Source organism: Epinephelus moara, chromosome 24 (assembly GCF_006386435.1).
Source record: "Epinephelus moara isolate mb chromosome 24, YSFRI_EMoa_1.0, whole genome shotgun sequence".
NCBI classification, from domain to species: domain Eukaryota; kingdom Metazoa; phylum Chordata; class Actinopteri; order Perciformes; family Serranidae; genus Epinephelus; species Epinephelus moara.
Genome location: NC_065529.1, coordinates 26893235 through 26911305, shown reverse-complemented (window position 1 = coordinate 26911305; position 18071 = coordinate 26893235). Strand labels below are relative to the sequence as shown.

Below are 18071 nucleotides of genomic sequence, written 5' to 3'. Positions count from 1 at the left end.
CAGTCAGACCTGTAAGTTTGTTGAAAAGAAAACAGCACACATGAACTACTGAATTTAATCCACATTTTTATATTTACGTGTCATTAACATTATGGTGCACATCTTGCTCAATGTTTCCCCCGGAGTCCTCCATGTGTTTTGGATGTGATTGCCTGAACAGCTCCCTTGCGTTACTGAATTTGGGCATCCATGACCAGGAAACTGGAAATAAAGACAGGGTAACTGGGCTGATGAAAGGCTCTTATATGTATTTATGTGCAAGGTGAAGTGAAATGACATGACTTTAGTGGAGTGAAATGGGAAGTAGTGAAAATCCGAATCATTAGGAGTGGGGATTTAATTGTTTAAGAAAAAACATACTTTAGGAACCCCTAAGCTTTTCCCCACATGCCAGTCCAGTTTAGGCTGACTTCTTACTCACCGTTCATTTGGTTTTCCCTCCAGTATTTGAGCTTTGAGCGCCAAACCCTGTCCAACCACTGCAAGGTCAAGCTGATGCAGAAACCCAAGAGCAGTCCAACTATCACGTTTATCTCCTGGCGACTCATGATGTCACTCCCGGTGTAGTTTTCCCTTGAATCCACAATGGACTGGGCCCCATTATATGAAACGACATGATAGACTTGATGCCTGCAGCAGAGAGCAGAAGCCAGTGATGGGGGATGTGCACACAGAAAAATAAAGATAAAAATGAACCCATGATGCTGAAAGATGATGATTATGGAGTTTTGTTTTTAGGGTGATATCAAAATCTACTCATTCCTGATCAATTTTCTGTGTGGAAAAAAAATGCAGACCTTCACATGTTTTCAGCATCAATGCAACGGTTTCATTATCTGAACAGTGAGACTGAACACAGTGTAGAAACAGAGCAGGAAAAAAGAACTGATATGACTCAGGTGTGAAAACACTCCACTGTTTAACAGTTTTCTTAGTCAAGGAAAAAATGTGTGAAGCCTGTCTGCTTGGCACTGATGTTATTACAACAGAGGATATTTACTCTTGATAATGGACGTGCTGCTCAGCTGGGAAGCAGTCATACTCGTGTGTAGTGTCAAATACATGGCATTCCTGGAATTTAAGCCCACACTGTGTAGAACGATAGTTCAGCATATTGCTGGTGTTTACACCCTTACTTGCAATGATCATTTTACAGACATTACAAGCAGCACTGTTGTCATCTTTCTTTGTCAAATGAAACCATGCAATATTGTTTTAAGATGTGCAACTATTAGAAAAACATGCTGGCATCAAAAAAGGGAATTGATAAGTACGGAGGCATTCAGTTCTGATACCAATTTGGAACTGGTTCTCCGCTGGCACCGGTTCTTGATTCCCATCCCTGGTCTTGTAAACAGTTAAATAGAAAATGACAGCCTGAACAAACGTCACAAAAATTGAAAATTTGACATTTGCCTTTTCTGAAAATCAAACCTTTAATTTCAATTCAACTGTCAGTAATTTAACAGTTGAATCAGCTAATCCAATCTAGCAATACAGCAATACAATACAGCTCATAGGTTAAACACACAAAAACACACACCACCTGAAGTCACAGGAACCAGAGGGAGCAGGTGTGGTGACATGGACTCTAATACTGTGCATCAGCAGCTCACAGTTCGAGGATCTCTGACACACAGGGAACGAGTATCTCACTGAAAACTGATACTGCGCTGAAAGCCATGAGATAAATACCCAGGGTTCATGGTGAGAAATCATAATAAAAAATGCTGTTTTAATCCAGGTTTATTGGGTTACAGTACCCCTTTTTCTGAGCTCACTGTCAGCAACTCGCAGCAGCCTTTTAAAGCACGTTTAGTAACATAAGCGTCGAGTTTGTCTCTCTCACCACAACATACAATCATAAGGTGTCATCTAGTGCAGCTGGACTGTGTCTTACCGTCCACACATACAGGCGCATACGCGATCCTCCCCTCTCACTAACGGCAGGATGAAGTTGAGCAAACGGTCAAAAAGCGCGTTCATGTCCGTCAGAAAAGTCAACACCTGGAACCAAACAGTAACTAAAGTAAGCTTAAAATAACGCTATACAACACAACACTATAATATTCCCATTACAACGGGGAAATGACACGTTTAAATGTTGATTAACTAGCTTAACTACTATCAATTTATTCGTAAACTGTCGACGGAGAAGCGTTAATACACTTTAATATCTGGCGAAATATGGAACGTTATGGTGCCTTCACGTCCCGACTCTTCAGTTAGCTTACATCTCCAACACGATACAACAGAAGTAGGGCACTTGACTCCCCGGTGGCTGTCAGTCCGTCCGTCCGTTCGTCGGTCCGTCGGTCCTACCTTCTCGGTCCGCTGGCTCAGCTTCACGTCACCACCGGGGAACAGTCGGTGACGGATTTTCAGTCACAGGTAGTTTAATAACTCATTGTTTTTAGCTTTCAGTAAACAAAATAAGTTATCATGGTAACTTTTGTTAGCTAACAGTTACCGCTGTCACACTGTTCATTAGAACAGTCATTCTTCTAACTAACGGTCGGTTAGCTAAGTTAACTGTTAACGTTCAGGATAGTTTGTCAGGGTAATCTGACTACATTTTTTAACTAAATATCTTATTTTAAATTGCCATTATTGTTATGTGAGAAAGCTAGTTAACTCTAATATTATTTTATTAATAAAAATGAATGAAGATTAAAACCGAGGTCACCTGGTAACAGACAGTTAACGTTACATCCGGACACTAACGGTTTTAACTTATGGCTGAGTATTAACCAGAGAAGAGTAACTGACCCACTCTTCAAACAAAGCCAACTGTAGACTTGCTTTAAATAATTTTGCCTTACTCTGATTTTTTTTTAAGTTTAATCAAAAAAATAAAATAAAATAAGTTGGCCTCTCATGTCCACTTAAAGGTCTATAATACCTAAATTAAAGGAACACTTTGCCCACAAAATTACCATTTGTACATCAATTTGTCAAGCCGAGTTATCTTTAACTTGTGAAGAAAATTTTGTTTTTCTTGCATGCCTCCACAGAAAACAATGAACATACTGATTAATTGGGGACCACGCAAAACAGCGAATGATATCAAAACATCTGTTTCTCATACAACTCTTGCAGTATAAAGGGCCATACACATGCCGCGTTTTTTGCACACTCAAATTCATCGTTTTAAATGAGGACCGTGGCAGGTGTGCTCAAATGCCAGAGCGATACCGGAGCGGTGCACATGGCTTACCGACAACTACTTTTCAGGGCGTGAAAGGCTGTGCCCTGAGATATACAGAGCACCGCATGTCATGTGACGAGGACCAACCAATCACAGCCAACAGATATCTCTCCCTCCTGTAAATATCAGTCTGTGATAAATATGGAAAAGTTGATCATTTTGGTGCAGAACTGCCAGAGCTTTTCATCTGTCCCACGGACGATATTCCCACACAGAACAGGCCTACACACAAACAGCGCCTGGAAGATCAGCTCTGCACTCAGGATTTCAGATAAATAGACTATACTTTTTAAGGTTGCTTAGCAACGTCAGACGCAACCTGCCAATGCGCTCTTAAAAAATGGCTCAAAAAAGGCACAAAAGTAGCACCCAGTGCCTGACCTTGTGGTTTCCAGGTGGTTAAAGATGAGGCAACACAGCCCCTTATCCGACTCTCATATATTCAGGTGTATGCTCAGTACTTCCCAAACACATGCATTTTCATTAAAACTTTACTATTCAGAACTGAACTGAAAGTGAAACATATCTCTGCTCCATTCAAAGACATTATTCAAAGACGCTTAGGATTTTAAGCTAAAATGCTTGTGTTTAGGAGATACTGAATATATAACTGGATAGGCGAGACTTGAATTATACTGCATAAGTTTTGTGAGAGTTTGTAAATGGGTGTTTTAACATAGTGTTGCTGTTGTTAGATGCAGGTCCCTGATCAATAAATCACTATTTTTGCCATTTCCCCTGGAGACATGCAATAAAATGTAGTTTTCTTCATGAAATCAATGTAACAGCCACTTCTCACAACTCTATTTGTAGCTTGATGGTGTTGTAACTGAATGATTGTTTTGGGTAACAATACCCATTTTCAATTTTATGTAATGCTCTTACATGAAACCACCATAAAGTAAACATCTCAAAGCACACAGAGTCGTGACATGTTTCGTAGAGATCTCTTTCATTAGAGGATTCATATGTACATACAGAAAAATCAGGCACTCTGAGCTGAGCTCGCATTTTGCAAATAATTACAATGCTTCAATTCTTTAACATTTACAAAAGAAAAAAAAAACATACTATGCCCTGAAAATAGCATATCCAAGTTTAAATATGAATCAACACATTATATTGGAAACACACTGGAGGAGGGCCTCAGAGAGGTCTAGGTTTGGTTATTCATTATTAGCCCACCCACTTTAACTTAATCCTAACTAACCTACAACACATGGTCGCACAAAAACACGCATTCAGTTCAAATAATTCTCCCTGTCTGACCCCAAAAACACATTTACACTGTCCCAAACTATGAATAAAAATCTGACATATACGCTTCAATAAATTGCAATTATATATCATCTGGAGAAAATAAAAATCAGCATTATTGTTGCTGTACTGAACAAAAATCAAAGGGACTGGTAAAGAAGTTGTTGCAGGGGTGTGGATGTTATGGCTCTCCCTGAGGAGACATGGTTGAGTGATTTCACTGGACTGGGATGGAGGGAGGACCTTGGCCTGACCTTGATCCGGAGAAATGAAGGCAGAGCGAGAGCAGCGAGTCCATCCTCTGCATAGAGGATAAACCCATCATCTCCAATGTGTCCAACAGCAGCCATGTTAGGTCCTGACCCAAAGCTGTGTGTGTGTGTGTCTGTATGTATGTGTGTGTGGCTGTGTAGGCACACAACGTGTATGTATGGTGTTGTGGATGTCTGAGGAGTAAGAATTGTATGTGTGTGTGTCTATAATACTATTGTTTGATTGCTTGGGACCTAGGTCTGTGTTTATTGCAGATTTCTATTGTGTTATCAGTAGAAACAGACAGTGTGAAGAAAAGGCCTGTTGCTCTTCTCCTCAAACTCTTGTATGAGCTCATCTATTTCATCCTCCATGTCCTCAGTTTCCTGGATCTGCAGGGGTGGAGGAGGAAGGACATTAAACACAGCCTGAAAGCACACAGCTCATTTGCACCAATGAACTCAAATCAATCTGCACACCATTTATGAATCCATAGCACCCTTTTATAGCATTACTAGCATTTTCATTAGGTGGCCACTTAATCCCTTACTTTGGAAATACACTGCATGGCATATTATGTCCACTTAACGACCATTTCAGTCATATTACTTAAGTAAACAGATATACGGCAGAATTTTTCATCATTAAACCACAGTAGCATGAATGATTTATGAGTGTTTGTTGTATCAGTGTGGCTATGTAACAGTGTTTGATAATCCCAGCAGGAAACACTCACACATTGACACAGCTCACAGATGAGGAAGGCGCCCAGCGTGGCTTCCTCATGGTTATCCTGAATGTCTACATTGATGACGTGCACAGGCTGTAGGGTCTCCTGCTCTCTTGAGTTCAGATCTGGGGAGCAGCAACAGATGAAAGAGAAAGTGTGCGCCACACAGTCAGAAGTGTTAAGGGTGAAAACTTGGTCTGCATACAAATCATGGTGGGATGAAAATTGCATTATGCAAGCAGTATCAAGGCAGTGTTTTTGCAAGCAGCTTTGAATTTGCAACTGTATCCCTTCAGTGATCAAACATGTCTTGTGAGAAGCCTCACCCTCCAGCACTTGGTCATAAACTCTCTCTTCACAGGTGATGACCAGGTCAAACTTATCCTTGCAGCTTTGAAAGCGCTCCGGCTTTGCTTTAATGCGCTTGTTGCGGTCCAGCATGTGCAGGATGCCATTCTGTGTGTATCTGAAGAGTTGGGGAGGTCAAGGAACACAACAGGAGCAAAAGAAACACTTCAAGGTAACACAGCACCTTCACTGAACTGTCAGAGACAGAATCTCAACCAACCAAATAAGGAAAAATACCCGCCAACGCCCAGTAAGACAAATATTGGTTTGAATGAGACTGCATAATTTGTTTGCACTGTGGGGTACACACTTGAATGGTGTCAGTGAGTGTTTGTATTGGCACACTACAGCACCCTCTGGTGGTGTCTGAAAAAACTTCCATTCATTAGTGATCTGTTGGGGGGAAAAAAAAGGAGGCCAATTCGGGGCCGTACCAGTAAAATGTTAAACTTATATTATCATATAATATTGTTATCAATGAGTCATTCTGATACTGGCCAGCCAACATTTATTGTCCTTACCACAGATGTTATAATGTAATCACACACCTTCATTTTTCTAAGATGTGACCAAAGCCTATGTTGCTCTATCAATACATGGCCATCATACAAGACACCGCCAAATATATAAATAAAAAAAGACCAACCAACATGGTGAATTGTCTATAATAGTGGACTATATTTTCTTAAAAAAATAAAATAAAATAAAATCATGAAAACCTGCAAGAATACAACAAAGTCTTCTAAGAGGTAATATGAACATTTTCTATTCATAACACATTGGGATATACAGGGCAGCTATTTTACAATTTGCAACACATGCAGGAATAAAGACAACCTACCGTGGGATGGCAAAATGTTCACCTGCAATACAGTAATATCATTAGCAAGTAAGAATTTGGTGAAGCACAAATCTTACTTTTAAGCCCAGATGTTCACAAGAAGCCTATTTGACCATAATAACTCAATATGACCTTCTTGGACATGCCTAAGTCTGTAAACAAAGCAATTATCTTAAGAACAATTGGAGAAATTCCAGGAAAAACAAAACAGACGCCTTAAAATATACAATCAAGGGGGCTGGTTTAACATTAGACTACTAACTAGTATTTGAGCGATATCAGTGAAGACCAAAAAGCACCACTATTCAGTACTTATAAGGACAAGTAACTGCAATAACTAAATAAAACAAAATTTCTGAGACAGTGTTTACATGTGCAAAGAAAATGCAGTGCAAATCCTTCACTTTTAGATATGTCTCCAGCTACAACAAATTACAGGCTATTTTTGTAATGTGGTCTAAGGTTGTTAGTAGTATATACATGAATTCCCACTAACACAGGGCTAATTTACTCTTCTTCAACTTACACTGGGGCACCAGTCAATATTATCTTAATCAAAATTTATGATGTGACCCAGAAAGCCAATACTTAAACAGTGAAACTGCCCTTGATGTTTGTGTTGATTTAGTATGGTTAAATGTCCTGTAAGGCATTTCATTTTCCAGCCAGTGTTGTCTATGTGTCACCACTGTTTTTCTTTGCTGATGTAGTTCTCCTGTGGTTTAGTCTCTGCGTACTCTCACCCGTCACTTTACGTGTTTATCATGATGCACCAGCGATTGTTAGCAATTACAGCAATTTAAAAAAAAAAAAACTATCAAAGAAAGGCAAACCAGGTTGTGTTGACTCTCTGAAAGAGACAAAATATTTTTGTCTGATTTGCTGGTGTTACTCAAACTGCAAACTTATCAATTATGACAGCAGGTATGGTCCATATATTGGAAACAGAAGGAAAGCAAGGAACAACAGTGGTAACATGACAACTCTTGAGAAAACAGACACTGAACAATGTAAACTAGGATTTGACAAGTGAGCATAAATTTAAATCTGATGTGCCTCAGCAAAAGCATTTGATCTTCACCAAACTGTACTTACTGTTGTATTGCAATGTGTTTTGTCCACCCCCTGTATGTTACAGGTTTAATAACAAAGCATAACTTTGTGACACATTTTAAAATCCCTGCATGTGATTTACCCATTGGTGCAGTTCCATCTGCTGTGCCGCTCAAACGCATTCACTCTTGATGCACGAACTCCCACAAAAAAAGCAATATCTAAACACAATACATGTACATGGGCCATGTCTACTTATCTGGCTTCCAGTCAACAGTGTAAACGTGTGTGTGTGGAAAAGTGAGTGAGAAGGGGATACAGTTCCTTGTCCTTGCGGACCAAGTCGTTGTACATCTGTACATATGTCGTTTTGAAGTCATACACATTTGGCTTATCCGGGGCAGGACCGGGTAGCTTCACATGAGACCCTGTCCCAAAAGAACGCACCTCGAATCCACGTTTGCTGCAAAAACCAAGAGGATAAGACAGTAAATTACATACCGGTTCTGACATCAACACTGGACACAAGAAAACATTACATACAAGTAGATGCAGTCATCAGCGTCTTTCCATGCCTAAAGTGTAAAGTACCCAATGTATGATGTGGACCTGTTTTGTGTCAAAGGCTGAACTAAGACATAAATCCACACTAAATGTACGTAGGCCTATTTCAGCTTGTCTCTCTCATGTTGTGTCAGAATTTGTCTGACTTTCTTAGAACAGAAATTTTTTTTTAATCAAGCTAACCACACAGATGTCAGGTCGTCACAAAATTGAATCCTCTGTAACTCATTTTGTACTAGACCAAGGTACTCTGCTTTAAAATGAGAAAAGAGCGGCCATTAAGGAATGAACCCAAGTGTGAAATGTCTGACAGTCCCAAACCAGCACACACCTTTGGCTTACAAACTAGTAAATCTAAACCTAACCTCTCTAAGTAGTGTGTGCATGAGGGGGCTGATCAGAGCAGGTACGCCATCTGATGTTGCTCAAGCTGCAGTCCCTCCCTTCCGGAATATTCTCTACAGGGGGGCGCTCTAGTCAACATGTTGGGTGGAAAAAAACAATTTGGGCCGTTTTTGAAAGTCCATAACCTGTTTGAAAACAAAAAAATGCGGATATTTATTGTAGGCAACCGCGAACCTGAAACCTAGTCAGAAACCTGCGTTAAAAGTGGGCCGTAGCCCCGTTGTGACACTCAAAAGGAACGAGTCCATTGTTAACTGCGTTGAGGCCCAACAGACTGTCTGTCACCGTGTCGGCTTGACTCGTGACGGGAAAACGGCTCGATACCGCACAGATTTGGTTCACTTCACGGTGGGTTTTCCTTTTGTTCTCCTCCCGGTGGCTCATCTTTACCTGAGGATATTGTGCGCTTCCATACTGCGGTTCTGGTTGCTCGAGCACACAACCGCTACACGCAGCGTGTGGCTCGGCATTGCGACTCTTCGGCTGAAACTAACCGTTAGCAGCTGTCAGAAACTATACAGAGGCAGTTAGTTTGATCCCTGAAAGAAAAACAAACAAAACAACCCCCTTTGTTACGGTTATTAAGAAAACGGTTCGAATACAAATACTGTGCGACTGGCTCGTCTTCTTTCTGATGCAGGAAGTTAAAATGGCGTCGCCCCGTCACTGGACTACGGCTTTATGAAGTGATGTCAGTTGAGGGCGGGGTTTGCTACTTGTCACGCGACGTAGCGTGACGTCGGTCGGTACACAAACACGAGTGAAAAATATGATTTTCCTTGAAAGACATATTTTTACTACATTCAAAGTGTTCATGAAAACACCCACATCATTTTTTTTTAAAAATAGGCGCACACTTGTGACTCAAATAACTTCTGACGCTTCTGCTGAAACTAAACAAAACTAGATACAAAAATATCCTGGACAAACTGACAACGTGTTTACAGTAAATGCGTAAATGTATGCTATTTTGAATGATATATTTTCCATTTAATATGTGTTCTATGTATAGAGATACGTATTTTTTCTCCACAATCAATACTTTTTTGTGATTAAATGTTTATTGTGTTTTTAAGAACAACTTATTTTCAACATATACTGACAAATGTAACGACCAAACAAGCCAAAACAAGAGGAACAACACCAATAACAGAAGGAGAGATGGTCAGCTGAGGTTAAAGCATTAAAATCCATACATTATCAAGGGCAGTTATAATATCCACCCAGGCCCTGATTGTTTTAGGGTGCACGCTGTTCATCTTAGCTGTTCCAAGATCACTATTTTCTTAAAAGCCAGAATCCAATGTGATCACAAAGGGAGACTCAGAGTATACCACATTTATAAAATTCTAAAGCCTGCCAACAGCAGCCTATGTTGATTAAGAATAAAAGATAAAATTTGGATCTTAGCTCAACCCAGTCAAATCTGATAAAGAATCATTGACAAATTTCCAAAAAGCAGCAATGATGGGCAGCCCCAAACATATGTTAAATGTCTCTGGAGCATTCGCAGAACAAAATGTACAGTTATAAGAAGCATTTTTATAACATCTGTTAAACTACTTATCCTCATCCTTAAATCAGTTCTGAACAGGCAACTGCATATTTCAGTTGTCCTATTGATAAATTCTACCTCCATGATACTTACCATGCATACAATCCCCAACACTCATGTAGATGTTACTACATCTGTACACTGTAGGCCTATGTAATAATATAACATTTGTTTGTTTGTTTCAGTTTATCATATTGTGCTTTGGTGTGTATATTCTCTGTCCTGGACTGACTGTTTATCTGATCTAGAGTTGAACAATATGATGATGAATACCCTGAGATGACAACAAAATTAGTAATCAGAGATTTTGCCTGACAGTTTGTACCATGGTAGCTCCCCCACATAGTTGTGGCGATGATACATATCATTTTGGTCATTATCATCAAATCATTATTTATTTTTTATATTTTTTGCATCAATGTGACAAACTTTTTCAGATATGTTATCTCATTTGTCAAAAATTGACGTTTCTGTCTTGGTATTTTACACTATACACACAATTACACACGTATACACATACATTGCGTGTACAAGAGGATCCTCCTGATCTGATCATAGTTTGGGATACAGTTGTATCCAGTTTAACTATCCAGAAAGACTTAAACAGAAAAGATGAATAGGACCGATGAGATCAGCCTCTGTGACTGACCTGCATCAGACACCTAGGGAAGGTTTGTGTTTATACAGATATTCTAATTCCTGTCTGTTGCTGATTCTTGTAGAATGTCCAGAGATGTGAGGACGACCACGTGCACACACACTCTCTCACACGCAAGGAGAAAAACAAGGACAGCTGCAAAGTATTACAAATGACCTCATGGTACTTTATTCACTGACAGCTGGACATAAAGGCATTATAACTCAAGATGTTTGGCACAGTATTTGGAGATTGTACACCAGATTGTATTTCCCTTCACAAAATGGTACAAATACATACTGTATGCAGACCTAAAAGCAAAACTGGACGGTGGGATGGTTTAGTCAAGTGGAAAAAATGAAATTCATTAAAGTTTTATTTTCCTGTGTCGCAGCAAGGAAGGACACCGTCGGGACACTTTCACAGGCTGCACATTTAGCCAAAAAACAGCTGCTTCTGATGCACTCAAAGCCATTTCATTAAGTGTATTGCTGTATAAATGCTGCCAGCATACAGATTGACAGACTCAATCACAGACAACCTTGAACAAAAACAGAAAACAGTAAACTACTGTATAATTGTAAATGTAAGTAATCAGTACTTTTGGTTCAGTGCATCCTCGCAGAGGTTGACAAGGCATGTTATTTGCAGAGCAACAGTAGTTTGTGCTTCTATTCAGTCATAACAGGATGTGTATATCATTATGTGGCGGACTGAAAAGTAAGTATTATTGACAGTGAGTGGCTGTGATCTAGGATTAGATGTGATCATGGATGTTAAATGTAGGTCTTTTTATGTATTAACAGTGCATCTTGGATTCAGAGTCACATCAGTGACGAGAGTGAGTGCGGTAGGAGTATGAGTGCTGTGTCGTGGGGCTCATGATGTTTTCTGTGATGTATGCCACCAGCAAGCAGATGATGACCAGCATCACGCAAATAGCTCCCCCAACCGTTGTCATGGCAATCACAATGTCCTGCATCCCAGACGGCGGGAGGGTAAACTCCACACAGTCCTGCTGGTCTGCTTTCTGAGCTGGATCGGAGCGGGCCAGGGAGCGCAGGCAGATGCGGTACGGGATGTTCTCATGCAGCTCAGTCAGGAGAAAGTCCCTGCAGCCAGATCCAAGATGGACGCCAGCACACTCAAACTGAGTATAGCTTCCATTCCACCAGCAGCTCAACTCGTAGCCACCCCGCCTGTGGCGTCGGCCACTGAAAACAGTGTTTGATCTTAGAGTTTCCTCTTTTGTTAAATTTGCCCCTGGATCCCCACCACTCTTCTGAACAGCTGCAGCATCTTTCGTCTTTGCGTCTCGGCCAGTCATTTCTCCCTTATGGGTCCACTGTAACAGTATGCTGCCATTGATGAGAATATTTGCCACCAGATTCCCCAAATTCACCACTGTCCTGCAGTCTCCCTGATGACACTTGTACCCGAACAGTGTTTGTCGAAAACACAGCTGCCCACCGATGCCGCCCTCAATCACTCTGTAGGCACACAGCGGTGACGCCCCTTCATCCAGGCTCCAGTTTGGTGCCCTGCCAGACCTTTCAGATATCACAGTAGTAATATTGCCTCTGCTGGTGTTATGAGAGAAGCTATTCACTTGGCCTGTTACCTCTTTTAGCTTTGGTGGTGGCCTACTTTCGTGTTTGTGATTGCCATAGTTAGAGCTGTTAGTCTGTTTTTGCCAGTGCTGGATCCCTAAATGGTTCCTGCCTCCAGCCTCTGATGGGGATGTTGTTGTTGATGATGCTGAGCTGCTGCGATGAGATCTGCTGGAGCCAGCTGTCTGGTGTAATGTGCAGAGCACGAGTGCCGATAAGGCGAGCAGTGATGGTCGTTGTTGGCTTTTCATCTCACCTCCTCTCGTCGAATTATTTTCTCTCACAGTGGATCAGATGGGCGATGGTAAAGAGCGGGCTGATGTCTGCCATAAGATCAGCTCCGCTTCAGTGCACACGACGAAATCCGTGTGAAACAGGACAGCACGTCCATGGGCGAGAGGAGCGGGTATGCATCTGCGACAGAAATAACATTTAGTCATGCGGCCATCCTGTCAGTGAGAGATCCGAGTATGACCTTGCATAGGATAAGCTCGGATGAAGTTAATAAAGCCCCCTCCGCGCAGCCTCCGACTCTCAGGCATGTATAAAAGCACTTACTGGTTTCGGTGGGATGATGAGGACCCGGCTATCGTGCCATCAGATTCGCTTTCTTCTTCCTGTCTGGCTTGACGTAAAGGCTTTGATGCCCGCTGTGCGAGAGTGCACGTGGAGGAGCGCGCGCCGCGGTGTGCTTGGGAGCGTGGGTGCGTGCACAAAATATTTGTAGTCATCAACAGTCGATTTGTGAGTCATCGTCCCACTCATTGCTCCAGGTGTCTATCAGTAACGGTGAAAACAAACGAAGCCCTGACGACACTGATGGTTGGAGGCAATATGCATCCCACGTGTGCTGCTCACCTGCAGGACCCTCACACCCAGGCAGAGCAGGCTACACATCACATCAGAGCTGCTGTCAGCCCTACCTGTACCAACAACACCTACAGAAACACCCGAAACTCCTTTCTCCTAATCTTTGAGTTTAATATAATATTTAATAGAGAACTGTTTGAAATAATGTTGCTCAGACAAAGGACATTATTTAGCTTTTGAAAAATGGGAAGCAACATTAATCTTCTATAATTATCATCAATTAATAATGATCAATTTCAGGCTACTCATTGTTTTACTAACATGGGAAAAAAAAGCAGAATCATTGCTGATTCAGATCAAAATTATACTTAAAATATACTTAAGTGTTTAATCTAGCATGGACAACTTCAAATTTTATTCATACACATGCCTGCCACCCGGCACACAATGCACTGGGGGGGGGAGGTCCTCAAGGTCCAAATACGCCAATTCATCAAGGTCTTCTTGAATCGCTCCTAGTCTAGCCCCTCCCCTCCCTATTAGCCCCGGACAACACAGCTCCCAGGTTCACAGTGACATGCAAACCCGTCCACCAAGTTAAGGTGGCGATTCTCGGAGAATGCCTCCAGGGCACCTCCTGTTAGAGGTGTTCTGGATACACCCAACTGGTAGGAGGCCCCGGGGCAGACCCAGAACACGCTGGAGGGTCCTACATATCCCATCCGGCCTGGGAACACCTTGGGTTCCCTCAGGAGGAGCTGGAAAACATTGTTAGGGAGAGGGACGTCTGGGGTGCTTGCTTGGCCTGCTGACCCCACGACCCAGCCCCGGATAAGTGGATGAAAATGGATGCATGCATCTGATGCTGCCCTGCACTCACTTTTGGATGCATGGCATTCAACAGTGCCAGTCGCTATTTACAAATTATCACTTTACATATTCAATAATAAATATTCAATGTTTTTTGCAAGAAATAGACCCTTTGTTCCCTAATTTCAACAACAGGGCTGTTAACCGCAAGACAGAGAGTTGCTGCTGCTGCTGCTGCTGCTGCTGTTTTCTGGGTTAGATTCATCAGAGTAAACATGTTATTTTGTATAGAACGGGGTGAGAATGGTTGTTAGTGTTGTTGTGCTTTATAGAATTGTAAAGGAAGATCATCACGTAATTTTTTCACCCCTCTGATGGTGATAACAGAAAGACTACAGCTGTAAAAATTAGCACTAAATTATACCAAGACCTCTCTGACACAGTCTGAATAAATCATAAATCTTACAAAGGCAGAAATTGCTGCAGGGATAATGTATCAGATTGCAGTGCATTATACAGCTGTTTTCACTTTGTCCATTCCCTGTACAAAAAGCAGTCTGACATGTAGTGCAGTAAAGAGGTCATGATGTTCTCTGTATAAAATCATCACGAACAAAGAGCACCTATACAGATCAGCAGGAATAAAAAACAAGTTTTATCTCAAGGCACAGTGGAAAAAACATGTGATCAAGATGCATCATTGTTCTCCACAATACATTTAATTAAGCAGTGCTTATGTGAGATTATTCAAAGCAGCACTTGCCACGTCCCCAAGAGAGACACTTGGCAACTGAGTAAACAGTTAATATCAAGGGAGACAATGAATAGCTGACTGATAGGAGAAAAAAAGCTGTGTCAGTGGGAATGACTTCTCTCCACCTGTCCCCTAAAGGTTGTGCAAGGTAATTGGTTAAATCTGTGTAAACTGCAGTTAATATTAGAACTGATGGTCTGATAGCTAGTGTTATTTAGTCAGGATGGAACATTAAGAATTATTACGAAATGAGCAGATTGCTGGTGATGATGTTTTAGAATGAATAATTGAATGGGAACAGACTGTGATTAACACAACAAATAAACAGTGTCCCACACCTGTTGCTGTGATCGTTCAGGCCAAAAGACATCGATGATGCTGCTTGGAAAATGCCAACCTCTGCATGTACACTCAAAGCATCAACACGTTGGATTAAATTGACCTTGAGCCTGATCAGCAAAGATGAAACCATCTTTGATGTCTCTGACAAATCTGTTTGTGCATATATAAAACGCCATCGGGAGCTTTAGCATCAGTAGTGCACATAAAGCCTTGATGTTTCACTGTGACTCTCGCGCACATGCCTGTCACAAAGAAAAAGCAAACTATGTCGCCATGCAGAGAATGATGCCATGTCAGAGGTCCTCACTGTAGACGCTATTTTGTTTGGGCTCTTGGTCTTCTCTGGTATCCTTGGAAACATCTTGGTCATCCATGTGGTGAGATTATACAGAGTATTTTATTTGCTGATTGAGCTCAGTGTTTCAGGTGTTGTTCTCAGCGTTTCATGCTTATACTCTCAGGTGTTGCAGTCGGCCCTTAAGAGTCCGTCTCGGAGGCTCCCTCCCTCGGACACTATTTTGGTGCACCTGTCTCTGGCCAACCTGCTGACCTCGCTTTTCCGCACAGTGCCCATCTTTGTGTCCGACCTGGGCTTGGATGTGTCTCTGTCTCCGGGCTGGTGCCGAATCTTCATGTTGCTGTGGGTGTGGTGGCGAGCTGTGGGCTGTTGGGTGACTCTGGCACTAAGCGTCTTCCACTGCACCACCCTGAGGCGGCAGCAGGTGAACTTTGGCCCTCTCGCACAGCAGAGGGAGAGGCGGCGGGTTTGGATCGTTCTGGGGCTGGTGTGGGGGCTTAACCTGGCCTTCTCAATTCCAGCCTTGGTATACAGCACTCACGTTCACGGCAACGCCACTGTGGAGCTGATGGTGATCAGCTGCACCACTAGGCCTCTTCTGGGCTGTGTCTGGGAGTTCCCCTCCAACCAACAAGGCTCAGCCTTCGCCTCTTCCTCCCTTGCACTTAATGAGGTGTTGCCGCTGGTGCTGATGGTTTGCACCAACCTGGCCACGCTTCATGCGCTGGCAAAACACATACGAGCTGTTACTGCAGGGACAGAGTCAGGAGGAGCCTGCGGGGAGATGGACAAACACTTGTCCACTGAACGCAAAGCGGCTCATGTGATCATGTCGCTGGTGTCACTCTTCGTGGTCTGCTGGGCACTGCAGGTTGCTGCGGTGACGTACTACAACCACGATGGGGGACACCACGCTGAAGGGCTGCTGACTGTGGCTCACTTCTCAGCCTCACTGTTTGTAGGATTCAGTCCCATGGTGGTGGCCCTGGGACATGGCAAGCTGAGGAGGAGAATCGTTAGTATGATCCTGATGTGGTCGAAAGTGCTTAAATGTCACAGGAAGAACACTGAGGAGGGGGGTGAATCCCCAAAGACTAAAGGAAAGAAGGGAAAACAAAGTGTTTTTATTGTCCAAAAAGAAAGGAAGGTCATAAAAGTGAAGGAGAAAGTTAGGGCAAATAAATGATGAAAGTAAAATGTGATTGAATTGATACAAAAATACTAAAAAATATACCAGATTTCACACCCAAATAAGCATGCATGAAGATGCATTATCCATTTTAATCCACAGGCACATTTTCTCTGGACAGAACTGTTGTCAAGTATTATTTTATCTTATTTGGAGATATTTCAAGCCATTTATTTCAAGTCAAACCAATTTATAAAGCCCAATATCACAAATCACAATTTGCCTAAGAGGGCTTTACACCATACGGCATCCCTCTGTCCTCAGGAGTTGGGAAATCATTACAAAGCAATCAAGCAGGTAATTTGGTTTCTTTGATTGTAGAAACTATTTTATCCATTCCAATGTTTTTCACCCTGTTTTTCCTCATTCATGGTGAGAGTCCAAGGACAGAGTGTGTCGTATGTTGTAAGGCCCTTTGATGCAAATTTGATTTGTGATGTTGAGCTACATAAATAAAACAGAAAAAAAATTAACGTATCATTGCTTCTGTGTTGTTATTGTTGTTCTTTAAGATGAGATATAGTCTAATAATCCTTTGGGTTTAAGCAAATATATATTTAGCTTTTCCCTTTTTCCATATGTTCATATTACACCTAATATGTATTATATTGAGTTTATTGTTTCTTATATTGTATCTTACACCTAATGTGGCTTTTTATATTTGCTATTGTTTTTCTTAAATGGAGCCTCCCTGCAAAGCGAAGCATTTCACAAGACTGTGCTTGTGTAACCGGAGTGACAATAAATATTTTGAATCTTGAATCAATATCACGCACAGTGTCTTAATAGCAGAAATAACAATGCTCCAATGGGTCAAACCCAGTCGAATCTACGCCAAAGAAAAACTCCTCCGAAAAAGAAAGTTACACAGGAAAAAACTCTGGAGAAGTAACATAGCAAGTGCTCCTCAAAAGTTTGCAAATAGTTCTAATAGTGTACATTTATCTTAAGTTGTTTTTTGTGTCATTACATTAACCAGTTGTTTGATGTGGGATGACTAAATATGAAATGCTTAGTCAGAAGCTATCATGGTGACTCATAACTTTAATGAAACTATAGATCTTGTTGATGACCTTTTACAAGCTTAGAGAATTCCATTAACACCACTTTTTCAGAGGATGTACAAACACAACCTCTGATGTTGCTGTTTAATCACATCCATTCAACACTGAACCTCTGTAGCAGAATGGTAGATCCAGACATTGGGTGGGAAACTAATGTAATCTTGTGGCAATGTAATCTAAAGGAAGTGGATTTGATAGTTTGACAGTTTGTCAAGACTGTAAATTTAAGACATCATCTATCGGAATTAATTGGGACATGTAGCACAAATCCTTGTAATGTTAAAGGTAAACTATGCAGGACTTTTCTAACAAAAAAATGTATAGACTTCATCACTTATGACTCA

At 41.6% G+C, this 18071-nt stretch overlaps 5 protein-coding genes across 5 annotated transcripts in view; 1 reads left to right on the top strand and 4 right to left on the bottom strand.

Annotated features, from left to right (window-relative positions):
- The window catches only part of sdhb (succinate dehydrogenase complex, subunit B, iron sulfur (Ip)), a 197114-nt gene that overhangs the window by 16266 nt on the left and 162777 nt on the right, over positions 1-18071 (bottom strand). The gene's annotated exons all lie outside the window — the stretch shown is intronic.
- Positions 29-3170, bottom strand: LOC126385676 (transmembrane protein 240-like). Its single transcript, XM_050037536.1, has 4 exons — positions 2235-3170; positions 1901-2007; positions 422-630; positions 29-201 (listed from the first exon to the last, which is right to left on the bottom strand). The coding sequence occupies exons 2-4, from the start codon at positions 1984-1986 to the stop codon at positions 74-76; spliced, it is 423 nt and encodes a 140-aa protein (XP_049893493.1). The 5' UTR covers positions 1987-2007; positions 2235-3170; the 3' UTR covers positions 29-73.
- Positions 4143-9333, bottom strand: ssu72 (SSU72 homolog, RNA polymerase II CTD phosphatase). The gene is made up of 5 exons (XM_050037530.1): positions 9049-9333; positions 8009-8152; positions 5774-5913; positions 5454-5572; positions 4143-5109 (listed from the first exon to the last, which is right to left on the bottom strand). Exons 1-5 carry the CDS (start codon positions 9126-9128, stop codon positions 5008-5010), a joined length of 585 nt encoding a protein of 194 aa, XP_049893487.1. The 5' UTR covers positions 9129-9333; the 3' UTR covers positions 4143-5007.
- fndc10 (fibronectin type III domain containing 10) lies at positions 11014-13086 on the bottom strand. Its single transcript, XM_050037521.1, has 2 exons — positions 13019-13086; positions 11014-12874 (listed from the first exon to the last, which is right to left on the bottom strand). The coding sequence occupies exon 2, from the start codon at positions 12709-12711 to the stop codon at positions 11680-11682; it is 1032 nt and encodes a 343-aa protein (XP_049893478.1). The 5' UTR covers positions 12712-12874; positions 13019-13086; the 3' UTR covers positions 11014-11679.
- On the top strand, positions 15467-16660 carry LOC126385663 (olfactory receptor class A-like protein 4). Its single transcript, XM_050037520.1, has 2 exons — positions 15467-15553; positions 15638-16660. The coding sequence occupies exons 1-2, from the start codon at positions 15467-15469 to the stop codon at positions 16658-16660; spliced, it is 1110 nt and encodes a 369-aa protein (XP_049893477.1).

Bases quoted from the DNA above. Each gene is read 5' to 3' on its own strand.
- LOC126385676 (XM_050037536.1), bottom strand. From the start codon at position 1,986: ATGAACGCGCTTTTTGACCGTTTGCTCAACTTCATCCTGCCGTTAGTG. The intron at 631-1,900 runs GTAAGACACAGT...TCTCTGCTGCAG, and splicing joins TGCGCCTGTATGTGTGGACG to GCATCAAGTCTATCATGTCG. The intron at 202-421 runs GTGAGTAAGAAG...CTTTATTTCCAG, and splicing joins GAGGGAAAACCAAATGAACG to TTTCCTGGTCATGGATGCCC.
- LOC126385663 (XM_050037520.1), top strand. From the start codon at position 15,467: ATGTCAGAGGTCCTCACTGTAGACGCTATTTTGTTTGGGCTCTTGGTC. The intron at 15,554-15,637 runs GTGAGATTATAC...TTATACTCTCAG, and splicing joins ACATCTTGGTCATCCATGTG to GTGTTGCAGTCGGCCCTTAA.
- ssu72 (XM_050037530.1), bottom strand. From the start codon at position 9,128: ATGCCGAGCCACACGCTGCGTGTAGCGGTTGTGTGCTCGAGCAACCAG. The intron at 8,153-9,048 runs GTAAAGATGAGC...TGGTTTTTGCAG, and splicing joins GAAGCGCACAATATCCTCAG to CAAACGTGGATTCGAGGTGC. The intron at 5,110-5,453 runs GTGAGTGTTTCC...CCACCCCTGCAG, and splicing joins TCTGTGAGCTGTGTCAATGT to ATCCAGGAAACTGAGGACAT.
- fndc10 (XM_050037521.1), bottom strand. From the start codon at position 12,711: ATGAAAAGCCAACAACGACCATCACTGCTCGCCTTATCGGCACTCGTG.